Raw genomic sequence first — 18,384 nt, 5'->3', positions numbered from 1 at the left:
CTCAAATACACATCAGTTCCATCTCCATCAGGTCATTTATTGCTGCTTCTTTCCTGACATGGCATCAAGTCTCTTTCCCCTCCCCTTGTCCAACTCTCCTGCACTTTGTACAGTTCAGTCTCAAGTTTCTCCTCTTAAGGTGGAAATAATGACCATCATCCCCTCCAAATATTAACACTGATTCACAGACCCTACAATACACTGGATATTTAAGATAGTTCATAACACACAGCTGGAAGTGGTGATGCATTGTCTCTTTTTGATTATTATCAATATTTTTTTTTACAAATGGAAGTTGTTTTTGTACAGTTGATTGAGAGAATACAGTTGGCAGAAATACAAGCCAGATAGGCTATCTCACATATAAATGAAGACACTACAGCCATGGTCCAACACACACTGCTTCTCAAGGACACATCCGCAGGCCCACACACACACACAGACACACACACACAGACAAACCAAGGGTACAGATACAAAAAACATTGTGCACATACAAACTCACACACATTCAGACCATGGCAAATCAGCAGCAGATATGAGGTCTTTCATAAAGAAAGTTTTATCAGAATATTTTTAAGTTTCTGCTCATTTAGCACAAAAGGACATAACATGTTGGGATGAATGAGGCAGTTAAAAACCCTGACAAACAGGGACAGAAAGGTAAGATATCACAACTACACCGGATACACAACACCCACAGGACGAGACAAGACAGAACAGCACAAAGGCAGGGAGCAGAGAGAGAGAGAGAGAAAGAGAGAGAGAGAGGGGAGAGTCAGCGAGGTAGAGTCAGAAAGCAGAGCAGAGGGTTTAACAGCGTGTGATGATGACTGTATGGGTGAGGGTGTGTGTTTCAGTTCTTCTCCCGTCTATTCTTTGGTCCATTTGTCCAGGGCTTTTCCTTAGCTTTAAATCTGTGAGTTGTTAAATAAATCTGGGCTTTGCTCTTACCAGGCATGTGTGGAGTACAAGTATTTTGAATAGCTTGTGTGTTCGTGTATGTGGGTGTGCGTGAGTGAATGTGTGTAAATGTGTGTGTTAATGTCAGGGGTGACCTTTGCTCTGTGTTCTGTAGGGCTCAGCTCATCAGATGACACTTTCAAAGAGAAGCGTACTCTTGGTGCCTGCCGGGGGCAGCAATTTGGCCTCGCTCTCAGGGGCCAGGTACTCTAGGTGATGTCTACCCCAAACTGGGGTGGTAAGGTGCTGCCACCGCTATGTGGAGAAAGACAAGGGCAAAGATAATGTGAGCTTTCAATAGGGTGACATGCTTCAGCCTGCTCTCTTTAATAAGTAACGAAGATATTCCCAAAATAAATAACAGGCAGGAGAGGGTGGGCGGTATCCAAGGAGGCACATTTCTAGAGATTCTAAACAGACGCACGCACACAAGAGGGAGTGAATGACCATGCACGCCTGCACCTGCATCCAGACATACTGACCTCCCGCAAAGATCCTTTGCAGCGCAGAAGTTTGAACAGAACGGTAAGAGGGATACAGAGCATTGAAGACAGAGCCAACGCCCAGCCAAGCACTTCACCCCACAAGGGATAAGTGTACACTGTGTTGTAGGTAAGGGGCTTGTAGTTCACGACATGGAACAGGAACACTGCCTATGTGCAAAAAAAAAGTCAGTGTTATGCAGATGATGGGTAATAATGCAATAAAAGCATACAGATTAGCACCCACCACACAGACAAAAGGCGTGATGTAGGACCAGCACCACTTCATGTAGGGTAGAGGCTGATAGCCTATCATACGGGCCACGTCGTCCATGAAACGGTCTGCGCCTGACAGAAATGACACACGGATGCTATGATAATGCTTCGAATGGTGATGTCTGAGTTGGATGTGATGTAATTGTTTGGTATTGTCTCACCATAGACCCACGCAATCACCACACACTCCCAGAAGGCCTGCCACAGCAGGGTGATGCCACTGGCAGAGTAGTAGTCAAACAGCTGGAAGACATACATCCCTCCCTGAAAGAAACAGAGTGAGCAGTCAGCATCAAGACCACTGTGTTAATACTTAATGTGTGACCTATTTTACAGCCTTGTCTCCACTGTTAAGGCGTCATCCAAGTGCCTCCCTGGATTTTTTTTATTCTATGCCTCGTCAAGTACAGGGGTTAACAATCCATCTTAAAGAGACTTTGGGATTTTTTGCGATAGCTCAGGCGGGACACTCTGGCAGTTTCTACCCAGCATTGTAGACATTAGTTGCATTACAGTCTGTGTTGGAGCTATTTGCTCATTTTATTTTTTTTGTTGTTTATTTAGTTTAGAATCAATAAGTAATATTAGTTGTTAGATTTATCTAAACTTTTCTTTTTATAACTCATTTAAGTTAGATTTTGGGGTTATATTTTTTGCTAGTCATTTGTTTAGTATATTTAGATTTTTTGTATATTTAGTATTTCTTTCGTTTGTTTTTGTTTGTTTTTGTTTGTTTTTGTTTGTTTTTGTTTGTTTTGTTTGTTTGGTAATTAGGAACTGTGGGCACCTGAGGTTATTTCGGTAGGTAGGTGGCAAAGGCCAGCATGCACCTTGGTGGGCCTATGGTTTTTTACCAGCGCAAGAAAGGCAGCATGAGCCGTGATCTTCTTGTTTTCTTTTTGTTTGCTTGCTTGCCATTAAAATAAACCATTAGAAACGGTTGAACTTTTGCATGGACATTGGACTTCTTTTGCCTGCGTACATCAAATCCCTCCCTCAGTGACCTTTTGATTATGTTTAGTTAAAGTTTGAGTTTGATACTTTAATTATTCTTTGAGTTTTTTATGACAAATGGCCACTACAGTCTGCTTGTCAAATGACAGTGCGCTGTGAAGAATACAAAACTCTAGTAAAACCTCAATGTACCTCAGTGACCATGGACATGTCGATGAGGAAGCAGATGACGCAGCAGATGGCTGCTACCACTTCTCGTCGCAGGGAGCCAAGGGCAGATTTGGGGGGTAGCATGTCCATGATTCCCGTTATCAAACCCTCCACCCCTACAAACTGAAAGAAAAAAGTATAAAGACAAAGGAGAAAACAATGTGTTATCAAGAGCTCAGTGACAGACGTGCAGAAAAAATCATCCAAAAAATTCAAAACCTTTAAAAAAACATGAATAAAACATTTGCTCTTTGACTGTTTAAGTTTGCAGGTTTGGCACTACTAATCTGAACCCAGCACTGTAGGATATAGTTCCCTCTACATCAGTTCCAAAACGTATACCAATAAGATTCAGGAGACGATGTAAGCTAAGACCAAGAGATCCATCCTCAGTTGCCCCATGCTAGAAATGTTACGTGTATCTTTGGAGAAACAAAGCTATTTATACTGTTACTCTCTTGTAAAGTAACAGCATTAGGGTTACTAATGTTGCTATGGCAAGAAAATAAGAAGGATAGAAGAAGAAATGAGGGAGAGAATGACAAGTGAGAATAACTGAATGGATTGGAGAGTAGACAGACGCTCTCTGTGTGAATCGGACAGAAGCTCATTGACAAATTCCCTGGGCTGGAAAACAATGGATGTAGGCTCTGGCTCAAATAGACACACAACAAAAAATGCTGCTAAGAAAACCAAAGCTAAATCTGGATGCAATAAAGACGCGAGATATTCTTCTGTATTTTGCTTCTGATATTGTTTTCTTCATTGCTTTCATACATATCTAAGAAAACAAACTCAAATGCAACAGTGATCAGTATTACCTGGCTGTCCAGGCCCAGTATGAGCAACATAAAGAAGAAAAGTGCTGCCCAGAGTGGCGCCAGAGGCATCAGAGTCACTGCCTTGGGATAGGCTATAAATGCCAGGCCAGGACCTGCACATTAAGAAACAGAGTCAGAGCCATGAACCATGAAGGGCATTTAGCTCCTGCTGTCAATTTTGAGCCTACTGCACTGGGTTTCATGCAGCCAGTTTCTCTCAAAGTTGTGTTCTTACCACTCTCTGCTACCTTACTGATGTCCACGCCTTGCTCTGCAGCCATGAAGCCCAGCACAGAGAACACCACGAAGCCTGCAAAGAAACTGGTTCCACTGTTTATAATAGCCAACAGGAAAGCATCCCTGTGGAAAAAAACACAGATAGAAGGAAAGAACATAAAGAGGAGAAGGGGAAACAGAACACAGAGAGTTAAACTGGGAGGCAAAGGTGCATTAAAAACATGCTGCAATATGGGGCTCATGTAAGACACTCAAGACAAACATTGTCAGCGGAAGAGATGGGCTGGGATGGTGAATTGACGATCAATAGTAATTTCTCTGAGAGCTGTTGTCTCTGTAGTTTACAAGTAGAGACAGAGAGCAAAGAGGTCTGTCTCAAGGTCTGAGAGGGGAAAGAGTACGGCCCAGTTTATATTTGGCTTTATCGTCTCAGCTGGGGCATTCAGATCACAAGCGACCGGCTTTAACTGTAAGTGTTCACACTCTGGATCAAAAAAGGGTCTCCAGTGACAACATGTGATGTGATCTCACTTTCCTGCTTCAGATGCAAATTAACACGGAGCTCCATTCACCTTAATTAGACCTTAAAAAAACATGGCAGACTGAAGTAATGACATGATATAAAGGTTTGTTTGATTTCATGAAGCATGGTGTTCCTTGAGTTTTAATTGCAGTGGGGAAAAATAGGAATGACGTCATTAACACAGATCCACGTTTTGTCTCATAACTGCACTGCATCATTCACAGCATGTGGAGGCATTGATCATGTATTATATCGAGGAGTGCACTGAAATACAGGATGGATCATGCTGCATATGCAGTAAAAGACAAATCATGAAATACAGAAAGACAGATCAGAGTTATATCCGCTCTTTTCAACATGGAACACTATTTAACAAACTACTCCCTCTTCATATCTGTTAGCAAACGTACGTCTATTCCTGTTCTGTCCTCTGTACAGGACAGAACAGAATATTTCCTATATTGGAAGCTGAAATTAAGTCTTCCTCACTGATTAAATATGTGTGTATGAGCCATTTTACCTATGTTGTTTTTGTTTCTGTTTTTTTACTCGCACAATCAACCATAAGGGGCACTTCAGGTAAACAGGCAGGTAAATGCTAATAAAGGGGCACAGGTGAAGCAGTGATCTTGGAAACGGGAAGAGCACACGGTTTTTACCCCTCGTTTTAGACCACATTGTTATCCTCATCACGTATTTCACCATCAAAGTAAGCTGACTGTACCTGTTTTTCATTTCAATGGCAAGAAGTAACGCAACAATAACCTCAGATTGGACATTGGACTCTTTTAGAAGCGTGTCAAAAACACCTCACTCCTGCACCCAGACAGTGACTAAAGTCAGGTCAGAACAGTCACTACAATGGGTATTATATATCTTGTATTCTTTGTACTGCCAGCTCTAATGCATAAATTACATTTTCACATGTCACAATAACGTAAGAAATAATGAAAAGTCGTTTTCTCACGAGACACAGAGAAAAGAGAAACTCGCTGCTCACTTCTGCCAATCGTGTCAGTAGTATATGTATTAGGGATGTACATTTTCAGTATTTTCCGTGATGGATTTTTAGAAATGAATAAAAAACATTGAGTTTTCTTACGTCAAAAACAAAGCCAAATACGTTGTTTTCCCTCTAAATTGTATTTTTTCACAGCTACAAAATGCATTGAACTGATGGTATTGAATACGGGTACTTGTTTAACACGCTGAATATCAACGATCAGGCTCATAATAAATACTCTCCACGGACATAGTCTTATAAAGTGGAGTGCTTCAGACTCAGTTCCTATTTTTCTCATTACTCGTTCTCATTGAGAAAAACAAGAATGAGTACGCGGTCAAGTGTCAGCCGGAAGCGCAACCGGGTCATAATAAGTCCAGCTGCAGTAAAGCTCAGACGACTCTGAGGTTGCTGGTCTGCAAACATAGCGTACTAGCAATTCCCACCAGTCTGTTGGCTTTATATCTAAAGGTGAGGACCTGTCCTGTTTAAAGTTGTCAACCTTTGTGTCGTTGTTGGCAGCAGTTGCGTATCAATCCTCTTTAAAAAGCGCACATGGAGACCTGACGCACAAGCTGCATCCGCCAACTGATCGTCTCCGTTGTGTGCAACAGCTGATTCACATCGAAACATGCTTTAAACTTAAAACACCTCCCTGATAGCTGAGTGTGATATGAGACTACATGTTGTTTGTCCCATGTGACAGAAAAATTGTAAAACAAAAATGCGTGTTTCCGGTAATTTCTTAACGATCAATTAATCAGACTCGACGAATTGTTTACATCCCTAATATCTTTTAAAGTGGGCTGTTTGTGAAAACACAGATAAGTTTGTGTCTTAATGTGGAGCATGACAGACAGATCCAAGTTATATTTCCTCCTCTCCTTAATGAATCATCTGTTTCTTTACCATGAACTGTTCTGACACATACAGTAAGTCTGATATTTCTAAATCAAATACAGTCTTCCTTGCTGAAAAAATACAGACACTATAAACACCCTGTATTTTCGTTTAATGCATAAAATACGTCTCCACATACTGGAATGACACAAGCAAACTAAAGATTATCACCACACACTGCGCTGAAGTATTTAGTGAGTCAAATTTGAGAAGGTAGTCTGTTAGCCCATGTGATCAATGCTGTGGAATGGGCCGGAGGCACTGCGAGGCATTTGTCTGGACTTAGAGATCAGATCTCAGCAGCACCCATTAATGTGTGTTCACACCTGGAGTTAAGGCTTGCCATTTGCGTTCCAATCCCCCAGATCCGACTTAAACGCAGGGTCTAAATGAAAACCCTGAGCACTACTCACTACGCAATACTTAGTAAGGGAGGTCTTATTCTCATTCAAGCATGAACACAACTCCAGTCTTCATGGTGAGGAATGACCTTCTGTTTATTCTGATAAGTAAATGGTAGCGAGCAGCATCAGCCAAGAATCCTCTCTGATATGAAGAATGTATAAACAACAGTTGCACAATGGTGTTTAACATAACACACCACTGCAGCTGTGTCGAGAAGCAAGGTCCCCTCAGTCAATAGACTCTAGCAATCTGAATAAAGATGTGCTTTAAGCAATGCCTGTGGAAGTTGATTATCAAAACAAGGGTGTTAAAGACTGTTTAGGTCCCCCTTTCAGGCTGTAAAGCTCTTCACACACTATAAGACAACAACAATTGTATTATTGTAGAGGAAATGCTGCATCATTCAAAATTGTAAGCATTAATTTGTACTTCTAGAACATTTGTTACCCATTTTGTAAGGCCCAGCTCTACGTTGGCAGACCTTGCTAACGTTAGCAGCCAAACAAAGCCAATCCAGAAGTGAATAGAAGAATGCAATTCCTCAAGTGATTACTTGAGGCTGGCTCCAAGAGCCAAGGAGACCCCATTGAGACACGTGTCAAGTTGCCAATTTTTACAGCAGAATTAAGCATGTTACAGCCTGGTACACACAACGATTTTGGTCCCTATTCCTCAATCCTATATTCATGACAACTGCACCGTAAGGGTTTAAATCCTATGTATAATTATGAACTTTGACTGATTTAACCAACGGGTGGGTGTGATGTAGCATTTTGCCAGGCGGCTAGGATATGGCCCCAACTCTGCTTTGATCAGGTGGAAGTTAGTAAGAGTCAACAGTCATTACAACTCTCCAGGAAACAATTGGTGACAGCACTGAGACTATATCCACGTTTCACACAAATTATGGTCTAACACTCAAGTTACAATAGAAAGACGATAACCATACAACTTATCTGAGTATGTAGGAGTCCAAAAGTTAATATATGACTTGAATGACCATGCCCAGGGTAAAATGAAAAGCATGCCATTGTATCGGGAAGGTGGGTGCAATTTTGTGTAAATACTTGCATTATGGGGCACTTTTTTACCTCCATGGAGGCATTGGCAGTGTAGCACTTGGATGCTTACATGAAAAGTAACAGAAATAGTTGCATCAAGAATTACAAAAGTGAGCTTAAAGAAAAAGATCAATGTCTGCCTTCCTAGGACTCCTGCACAACTTTCTTGGGTGAGAAATACAAGCTTATCAGTTTCTGTATTCAGAAATGGTCCAAGACAGATCCCGCTACTCTGCAACAAAAGGGGGTTTGAGTGTCTGTGTTGTCTGGGGCTCTAGAGTTAAGTCTAGACCATCCAGTAAGTAAAATGTAGTAGTAAAATGTCTCATGTAGTGTAATGGTCGGAGTCTACTTCAGCCTCTGGTTCTGGCTCACCCCTGCTATGAGCTGAATGCTAATAATAGTGTATGATTGCATAAATATGCTTTTGTTTTTATGTTTTAAAAAGTAACATTAAGCCTAACATGTTCTAATTAAAGCACATTAGACAAAACATTTTTTATGTGAAGACCATGGATGATCAAAATGCATGGCAGTCTATCAAATCTAAGACATTTCACTCTGGACCAAAGTCTTGGACTGGGATCCCTGCTACATTGCTAGCATAGCAAAAAAAAAGAAAAAGAAAAGGCATTAGAAGTCTAGCCCTGTCAAGTGACCCAAAATTTGTGTTCTTAGAAAATATACTATAGATTGCCATCTGTGAGAGGTTTGTATACACAACTCTGGCTATTCTGGTGCTTACAGTGTGTGTGAGCAACAGAGCTGAGCTGACATACCTCAGAATCTGAACTCATCTTTTAACTTCCAATTAAGGTCAAGGCAGAGAAAAAGTCAGATGGTGGGGTATTTATGAGGCTCCTCCTATTATGGGCATTCCAAATATGCAAGTGCTGCTATTTAGAAAACAATTAACTCCATAACTGCTATGGAGCTACCTTGTAAGGGTCTTAAAATATTTAAAGGTCTGCCTTCCTCTTTAGGGGTAAACACACACAAGCTCATCAAGCACCAACAAATAAATAGCAAATGAGAGGCCAGCTGTTGTTAGACAAAAATAGTGCAACATGGGTCTGCACTACAATCTTCTACCAAGGCCAAATGTCCTTCTGTTACTGCTGTTTATTTCTTCAGCTCTTAAAAAGGCATAACGGGCTGAGCACTTGAAATCAAAACAGAGCCTGATACATATTAAAGGCTGAAAGGAATCGCTATGATACTTGCTGGCATTGGATTCACTTCTATTTTCGTCAGAGAGAGGAAGTGCTTTACTTTTGATATTCGAGCAGCCTTTGGACCTTTCTTCACAATTCCTGGCACACAAGGAGAAAGGACTGGTGTCCTTGTATCTAGTTTGACTGAACATCTGAAATTACTCTCGTTCTGACAGGTTTTATCCGGTGAAAGCGTCATTTTTTTTCTGGTTTCATTGAAATTCTACTGTCACATGCCGCAGTACTCAGAGTCTGACTGATGGTGTTTGTGTTGGCCTCCTTCCAGTGACAGTGGTGTCTGATGTGATGTTGTGTGTAAACTCACTGGTAACAGTTGTTATGGAAGCGGTTGTAGCTGCCCAGCGCAGTCAGGGCTCCCAGTCCAATGGCATAAGAGAAGAAAATCTGAGTCCCGGCATCAATCCACACCTGTAACAGATGAATAATCAGAATGTTTCACACTCTATTGACACATGAATTCTAAATAGTGATGAACAAATATGTCCTCATCCTCTTCTACACACCAAAAGACAAATTTGTCAGGGATGCCCAGATGTCAGGTTATGCAGAGGTCATACCTGCGCTTCTCCAAGTTTTGACCAGTCTGGTTTCAGGTAGTAAACAATCCCATCTATAGCTCCAGGTAGAGTGACTCCATGGGCCAAAAGAACAACCAGAACAAGGTAGGGGAAAAGAGCAGTGAAGTACACAACCTACAGAGAGATGGAAAAAAGAGGGTTGTGAAGTACACTTGTAGTTTCTCTTGGACCATTTCAAAGGTATACTTGGGGGTGTGGGGGGTGGGGTGGGGGGAGTTGAGTTCTATGCACTACAACTTGCATTGAGTGAAAGAAAAAAAACTCCACAGTAAACCCTCAAAACATTTTAACACCTAATAATATATGAGTTAAGTACATTAACAATGTAATTATGTGATGAATTTAACAAGCTAGCTGGAGAAGTTCAGTACTCATAAAAATGGTCCATCAGCTTTAGTTAAAATATATTTGCACCTAAGTATGTTTTTATCACTTTGATTGAGCAATTACCTGCTTTGCAAATACTCAAGTCTTAAGCAGAGGCCCATTAGGTCCTTCCTGTAGTGGATGTGTAATGGGCCCTGTCATGTTACTTTGAAGAAAAGGTAGCCTGTAAATGGAAAGCCAGACAATTTGTAAACCTCCTGCAATAGCAGGGGTTTTTGGCAGACCTTTTCAGAAGGTAGTCTTTGTCAAGTTATGCTGAGAAAGCTGCCCCCTGCTACCTAGTTAAAGCATCAAGTCCCAGCTAAATCAGTATGGTGAGCGCAAAGTAGTGAGAAAGCACATATTTGCCTTGATCTAGGGTGAACACTGGCAGAAAAGCCCCTTCCACCTCTAAAACATCTACATGGTGGAAAGTTACTAATCGGCTTACAGCTGGCTGGCTGGCTGGCTGGCTCAATCGCCTTCATTATTATTATTTTTCCCTCGCTCTATGAGCTTTGGCTTCTCTGGAGACACAAGTATGCAAACACAAACATGCCCATGTGCTACAAATAGGGATGCATTCATATGGAGATGCAGGACACATTTACAAACAAGAAGGCATCTTTTTTTAAACTTTTAAGAGAAGTGGCTCCAAATAATGTTTAGAATATCACGTAACAGGGATCTACGGATCAGTTAAAGATTATAACCTCATAAAAACATTAAGCTGCTCATATACATAAATACCCTGAGAAAACGGGCAGCTACACAAATTAGCAGACATTCAAATAATAAATAAGTGCGATTACTTTTGTGTTTCAGTCTAGACAATGATCTTCTCATACCAAAGCTGATTTGGGGTCAAAGGGCAACATGCTGCAATGATTTTAAACTGCCTGTAGCCATGCAAATACTCTGTAACCCCTGACAATGGAGAGTAATGCCTTCACTTACAGTAAATGTGTTGAGCCAGTACTGCTAATCTGCTCTCCATGAACCCAAACAGTGACATGTAACACTAAGAATCATGAATGGTACAGCCAGAAAATACTTTACCTTGCCAGTAGATTTGACTCCTTTCCACATGCAGAAGTAAACAATGACCCAAGTGGCTAAAAGACACAGTACCATCTCATAGCTGATGTCACCAGGTTCGTGAAGCCCACCAGAAAGACGAAGTACTTTACGTCTGGAAGGAAGAAGAAAAAGGTGCAGCATTAAACAACTTGTATGAATATAACTTCACTGGAATGAAAGTATCTTGAACTTTGCATGTCAAATTAGACTTTTATAGGCCTTGCAAATGCAAGATAAATAGTAGAAATAAAGGAATGCCAATGACATAAAAGCAACTTCTGAATGAACAAAGGTCAGTAAGTGACTCAAAGTACATAGAACACAGATGCAGGACACTACTTTAGTCAAATTGGCAGAAGTTGAGTCAACTTGAAACTTTTTGGCTTTGAGTTAAGATATGAAGTAATACTGCTGACACAGTTTCATTCTTCCAATTATCATGTTCCATGTCATATAAGACCCAATAACCCTTCATAATGTTACTGTTGCTGTATATTTATCAGCATAATCAATTGAGAAGCATGAAACATGAAACATGACATGAAAATTTTTGTCAGATACCTGCAAACTTCTACAACTTACAACCTGTAACAGTAGTTTGGCAGCTTCCCACCCTTGCACTATGCCAGGAGTAATTGGCTGCCATGTAAAATCTGGCCTAATGACAAATCCCTGGTAACATATGACATACTCCCAGAACTCGATGACTGGGGAGCGCATGCCCTCTGTCTCCATGCAGCTGCCATTGAGGAGGAGCTGGGCTGAGGACAGGTTCAACGGGGACGAGGTTGAGGCAAGGAGGTTTGAGGGGGTGGAATCAGGTGACGGCAGAGCAGACTGGGCAGCGCTGCGGTTGTGGCAGGCACGGCGGAAGTCCTGTGTACAGTTGGGGGTGTTCCAGGGGTGTCCACAGGTGGCCCAGGGCAGAGGGTTAGTGAAGGAGTGGAAGAGAAAGTAGAGGCCCCACACCAAAATCATGATGTAGTAGGTGTTGCAGAAGAACACTATGACCATTGAGGCCAAACCCAGACCTGATGGGAAAGGGAAGGAAATATGGTGGGATTAGAAATCAGAGGTGATGAACAGCATTAAATTACAGAGAATAGTAACATGTGGTAGTTACCTTTGAAGAGGGGTGCGATGTTCCAGGCCGAGACGCCTCCCTGCTTCATAAACTGCCCCAGTGCAATCTCCAGGAAGAAGACTGGGATTCCACCGATGAACACAATTAGAAGGTAGGGGATGAGAAATACTCCTGCAAGAGAAGACACACATTCACCTCATTGTCACATCTATCAAATTATATCTGCAACAGGCAGGTGGAACCAAAAAAATGCTCTCTACTGATTGGCCAGTAAGTCAAATACAAACAAGGTCCTAAGAGTGAATCCTGGCACATAAAATCCTATGGTAGGGAGGAATTTAAAAAATCCCTGTCCCCTAAAACACTGCATAATTGAGAAATTTTAGCATGAATAAAAATAAGATATATTATTTGCAGTAATGTAGAGTCAATTTTTCAAAATTGAGATGAAACACTACTTCTTACATACATGTTAAATGAGCTGAAAATAGTATTATTTTGTATTAGATAGGTGGTGTTTAAAGTTTTGAACATACACCCTTTTGTTGATCATCTTTTCCATATTCAAAGTGTAAGGACAGAGACGGCAAAAAGGGCGGGACATAAAGAAAAGAAGGATTTATGACAACGGTAGTGTTTATCAGGAGATTGTTTTTACATCTGAATTACATCAAGTTAATAATGGTTTATGTTTTCATTGCTTTATTAGTAGAACAAATATCATAATCTGTCCTTCTCTGCTCTCTCAGGGTAAGTTTAACCAACAATTCTGAAGAAAAACAAACAGAAAATGTGAGGTAAAAGCAATGCTAACCAAGCTCTGAAGGACACAGGCTGCACAAACACTGGCATTGCTCAACCCAATCAAGCACTCAACACAACAAGAAGCAGTGGGAAGGAGGAGGCAATAAAGGGCAAAAGAGGAAAAGTCTGAGAGGGCAGACAAGGCCACAGATAAGAAAAGCATTGAAAGTGAACGTGGGAGATGACTGCATTGTCTCATATTCCACAAGTGACTGGACAGTTTTGGAAAGCAATGTCCTTGAACTGGAAAGCTGCAGGGAAAGTAGGACTATCAAAGGAGGACTATAAAATGAAGACAGGAAAAAGAAACTAGACCCCAACAGAAGTCATTATTAGACTTAATAAAGACATCTAGGATCTGAGAAGAGCACTTCATTACTGCTGTGTTTCTATGAATAATCTCATACTATAGGAGGAGCTTACTGTGATCAGAAATACATAAAAGGAAAAACAGTAGCTTAGGACATTTAATTCACTACATCCAACACCGACGTTTTAGTTTGAATAATATTATAACTGGTTGATGGCACAACAGTGCGCAGATGGGAGGGAGTCACATGATCAGTTGTGACGCAGAGCAGAGTGAGGCTAAGAAGAAAGGAGGGAAAGATGGATTCATCACAGGCACAGGAGGCAGAAAAAAAAATGGGACAACGTTGTGTTTAAAGGAGACTCGAATACAAAAGTGACGTATCAAGGAACGGACCCGGTCGGCTCTGAAACAGTGCTATTGATTGGTAATTTGTGGCTTATTCAGTCAATCATGCTCTATGTCATTCTGTGAGAGCAGAGGGCTGCAGCCTTATAAGGAAACATTTGTGAGCGTGAGTCTGAGGGGTTGGAGAGCGAGGGAGACAGAGAGATACATAGAGAGAGAGAGAGAGAGAGAGAGAGAGAGAGAGAGAGAGAGAGAGAGAGAGAGAGAGAGAGAGAGAGAGAGAGATGCAATGGGAGGCGTGAATGGAATGAATGGAGAAACAGTTGTGCATGCACAGCCAAAGGTTTTGGACAAATCATGGAAAGTAAAAGCATCTTTAATAGGCTTATATTAATCCTCTCTAATCATAACTGGACCAGACACATCAGGATTATGAATTTCAAATAAATAACCCGCATTTGAAGAGCATTCATTCACAGTACATTTGTCTGTTACTGTCTCCAAGCTGACAAAAGAGCCCAAACCCTAATCTGATTCCAGTGTTGTTGTGCTGCAGAGTGTACCCTGGGTCAGTCAGACATAGATCCAAGCGCTGTGGCAGATGTAGCTGTGCAGACATGCAGGGGAAGCGAGGAAAGGACGAGCATAGTCACAAGACGGTTATTGTGTGACACATCCATATGCCTCCTTATCAGGAGGAGAGCGGGAGAGAGCACCTTTGTATGCTACATGAGTGCTGGGCATGAGCACAGGGGGTGGACTGTGTGAGGCAGGCCATTGTTATATGATACCAGAAGGTGGGTATCAGAGCCATCGGTCACAAGACGCACGCACATAGGAGAGAGGGAGGGCCAGACAAAAACACATGCACAAGCATACATGGCAAAAAATTCAGCTTCAATTCAACAGAACAAGTCATAAAAAAATAGCAGGTGGGTAGGGCAGAGATAAGGGAAAGTCCAGGCCAAAAGCTGAAGCACGTCAGGTTACTTTGGGACAAGTTGGCACATAAAAAAAAAAGAGGATGCAGGGGAGGTCGTATCGCAACGCAAATAACCTCAAATGCGGGGGAGGGAGGAGAAAGAACACTGTAGGTCAACTTGTACTAAGTTCATCAGCTGAGCTTCACGCAGCAGTAATTTAAAGTGAAACCACGTGGGGGTGGGGGTGAATTTTCTGCTACGTGCTCACAGCCACGCAGGTGCTGCCTCGTAAATATGACGTCACAACATGCTGCCAACCGCTGTTCCACCAACAGTCAGGAGGTTAATCACTAACTAATTAAGATCAACCTATCAATTTTTATTTCTATAGCTCTTACCATAACAAAATATGTCTCATTCCAATTGAAAATGTGGACTTCTATTCCTATGGCTATATTGCAGCAGACGTATGTTTTTTTCTCTGCATAAAAAGTCAATTTTATGATATTTCCAAAGTTGATTTTGTTGAATTGACCTCAGCAATTCCCCCAAAAACGGATCTTTTAACCTGAGTGGACACCAGACTTCCTCCAAAACAGCTGGGATTTATAGATGACAGAAGAAATGGGGAGGACAGCTGAATATTTACAAGCTTACAAAATGTTTACTCATGCAATGTTTGGGATTGATAACACCACCATCATGGCTAGATTGCAAGCATCCAAGATGAATCAGACTGAGAAAAGTCAGGAGCCTTGCTGAAGGGTCAATAGTTTAAATTACGAGTGAATACACGGAAGACAATCTTGGGTATTGTAAAGCATTTGCTTAATCTTTAACCTATTATATTTAATATTTGTGGGTCATTTTTAGATTAACAACAATAAATGTCCTATGAAAGTACTTAGTGGAGCCTATGAGATTGTAATGTGGTGCTCATTATATGTTCAAATCACTACTCTCTTTACAACTCACCTCCTCCATTCTTGTAGCAAAGGTAAGGGAACCGCCACACATTGCCCAAGCCGACTGCAAATCCCACGCAGGACATGATGAAGTCCATCTGTCTGGTCCAGGTTTCTCTCTCCACCACTGGAACTGCGACAGCCCCATTTCCAGTCCCAGATGCAGTCCCGTCCTGGGTCTGCGGCGGGCCAGCCCCTCCACCTGCACCACACCCTGGGCCCGCTCCAGGCACGGGCACCAGGGGGCGAGCTGACCCGCCCTCCTCCTCTGACAAGGTCCCGGCCTCTAATTGGGGGAGACTGATTTCACCTGGACAGGAAAGATGGACAAAGAAAGATGAAGAAGAAGAGACATAATCAAGATGATCGACTGAGATAGGAAGAAGAGTTAAGACAGCAGGACTCAATATCAATTCAACAATGAGTTACCTAAAATGAAACTTCACAACCTGACACATGTCAGCCCAAGAGACAAAAGACAGATGTCTCTTGGACCAGACTTGCACTGAACGGAAGAAGGAGACCACGTTTCCATTCATCGCAATACAGCGTCAGCCCAACCGTAGCTGATCATTCAAATCTGCACTGAGTCATAACAGGACTACCATGAGCTGGTTATAGGCATTTGGCTTTATTAGTGTGTCTGAAAGGCAAAAATCGTGTTGCATTTTTATTGTCATCAACCAGCCCTCCCTTGTTCTTCCCTTCGCCTGTCTGGCAGACTGATGATTAGTGTGCTGCAGTACAACACAGCACAGAACCACTCCAGGGTAAATCTCAAGCTCCTCTGACCCCCCCCACAAAGCTTTCGCTTCCTTTGTTCCACAAACGCACATGTATACGCTTAAACATAAATAAAAGCTTGTGTCATTTGATTAGTGTCACTGCATATCAGTCAGCGGCTGTGCTGTGATGGATGCAGCAATACAACGTGACGTGCAATGTCCCTGCCACTTTAACATCCTGTATATAATACCTTCATTCCCAGTGCTTTTGTACATAGCTGTAATTATTCTGCATTTCTGTATATAATTATTATTAATCCAATTTATATCAATTTAATCTTATTTTATATTTATTATAACACTGGATGTTTTTAAAAGTAAACTGAAGATTCACCTCTTTAATCTAGCTTTTAATTTGGAGTAATTTATTTTTACTCCTGGGCTGCATTATTATTTTTATTATTACGCTACATAATTTTTTTACATTTCTTTCCACTTAACTTATTATATTAATTTTACTGTATTGATTTGAGTTTTAAGTATTTTATTTATAATCATGCCTTTTTTTCAATTTTACCATTGCTGTTGTTTTCTGTCTGTTATTCTGTGAAGCACTTTGGGCTGCATGTTTTAATGTATGAAAAGTGCTATATAAATAAAGTTGAGTTGAGTTGATATAAAGGCAGATGAATCCATATCAGAGCAGTTTGAGGGTGTGTGTGTGAACAGTGAAGGGGGGTAAGAGTGAGAAAGGTGAGAGACATGTCTCTGGATACCTGTGTGTTAGATCAGTTGTGGAGGAAGTGGTTGCACACTACATGTGATGATTTAAGGTTGATAAAAACAGATACAAATCTGTTTCTCTTTGGTATACATTTGGGATCTATGCCTTGAGTATATAATCCTAAATATGTACTACAGTCCTATGAGCTGGCTGATGTGGACATGAGTGTTTTACATGCCTTCCCATGCAGTAAATGATAGTAAAATGACGTAAAACTTGACATCACTGTACTATCTTCTGTCACCACAGCTCCATATTTGGCCTAATATTGTTTCCTTTCAGCTGATCGAGCTCTTGCGTAGTGTGAAGTGTCATTTTTGATATGCCTCATTGTTGTTATATTATAATCAGACTGAGGCAAATTACGTGAATCTGTTTTAAGATTACTATTATAAAGGAACAACGTCAAAGCAGAGGCTGAGTCAGGGATGCTCTGTCTATCTATGTGAGCATGTGCTCTTGTTTAAGCTAGTGTCTGAACCAATAATAAGCATGGAGGTATTTTAGCATACTCACCTTGGCTGGTCTCTTCTAACTCAGGTGACATGTTGAAGGGTAGCGGCACAAATTAAAAAATATATATTTATATATTTTTAAAAAAGCTTGGCTGTTGGAAAAGCCAGGAGTTTTTTTTTATTTTTTCAATGTGCCTGGCTAGAAAGGCATCCGGCGGGCTCAGACAGGCAGACACAGAGATGTAGCCACAGTGTGCAGTGCTCCAGTTGCCCTCCTTGATATTCTGAGTTTGTTATTTCGCCCTCTTGAATGAAATACAATCTCAGTTTTTTTAAGAATATCACACGATGGAAACCCTCAGCTCAGCCAAGAAGAGATGGAAAAAATGTTAACAAGGCGCCGCAGTCAGTTCACAGCCGTTGACAAAGGAGATTCAAAAGCAGTCGACGAAGCACTTGAAGGATAGCCTGAAGAATCTCATGGATGACAGTTAAATGAAAATAACACTGAGCCTTAAGGTGAAGATGTTTTGTTTTAAATAAAAAAAAAAAAAAGCCCAGTCAGATTGTGAATGAACCTGTAAGTGATGCCGCGGTGCGACAGGAGAAGAATGCGAGCTGCCTCCTCCACGGTCAGTGAGCAGGGAATGACGGTCCCCCCGCCCCCTGCCTCCGTCCCTCCCGCCGCCAGTCTGACGTGATTGGATGAAGCCAGCCCCGTAGTGCGGTGCGCACAGCATCAGTAGCAGTCAAAATGAGAGTCACAAGGATGGGTTTATAGCACTGCTGCACGAACACGTCCTTGACCTGAAAACACAGAAGTAGCTGCAGATAAATACCAAAAAAAGCGCTGTCTGACTGTTGGAACGCTCTCGTCATGTGATCTATGTCT

General features: G+C 41.5%; 1 protein-coding gene across 1 annotated transcript; it reads right to left on the bottom strand.

Moving 5' to 3' along the window:
- Positions 1–16: 16 nt before the first annotated feature.
- On the bottom strand, positions 17–18,165 carry si:ch211-117c9.5 (sodium- and chloride-dependent creatine transporter 1). The gene is made up of 14 exons (XM_034695861.1): positions 17,554–18,165; positions 15,539–15,838; positions 12,218–12,349; positions 11,786–12,125; positions 11,074–11,206; positions 9,628–9,762; positions 9,375–9,478; positions 3,942–4,066; positions 3,707–3,819; positions 2,868–3,008; positions 1,883–1,985; positions 1,693–1,793; positions 1,446–1,616; positions 17–1,218 (listed from the first exon to the last, which is right to left on the bottom strand). The coding sequence occupies exons 1-14, from the start codon at positions 17,582–17,584 to the stop codon at positions 1,090–1,092; spliced, it is 2,058 nt and encodes a 685-aa protein (XP_034551752.1). The 5' UTR covers positions 17,585–18,165; the 3' UTR covers positions 17–1,089.
- Between the last annotated feature and the right edge of the window lie 219 nt (positions 18,166–18,384).

This window comes from Notolabrus celidotus, chromosome 11 (assembly GCF_009762535.1).
Source record: "Notolabrus celidotus isolate fNotCel1 chromosome 11, fNotCel1.pri, whole genome shotgun sequence".
In the NCBI taxonomy this organism is placed as follows: Eukaryota; Metazoa; Chordata; class Actinopteri; order Labriformes; family Labridae; genus Notolabrus; species Notolabrus celidotus.
This window is presented reverse-complemented; position numbering and strand designations above follow the sequence as displayed.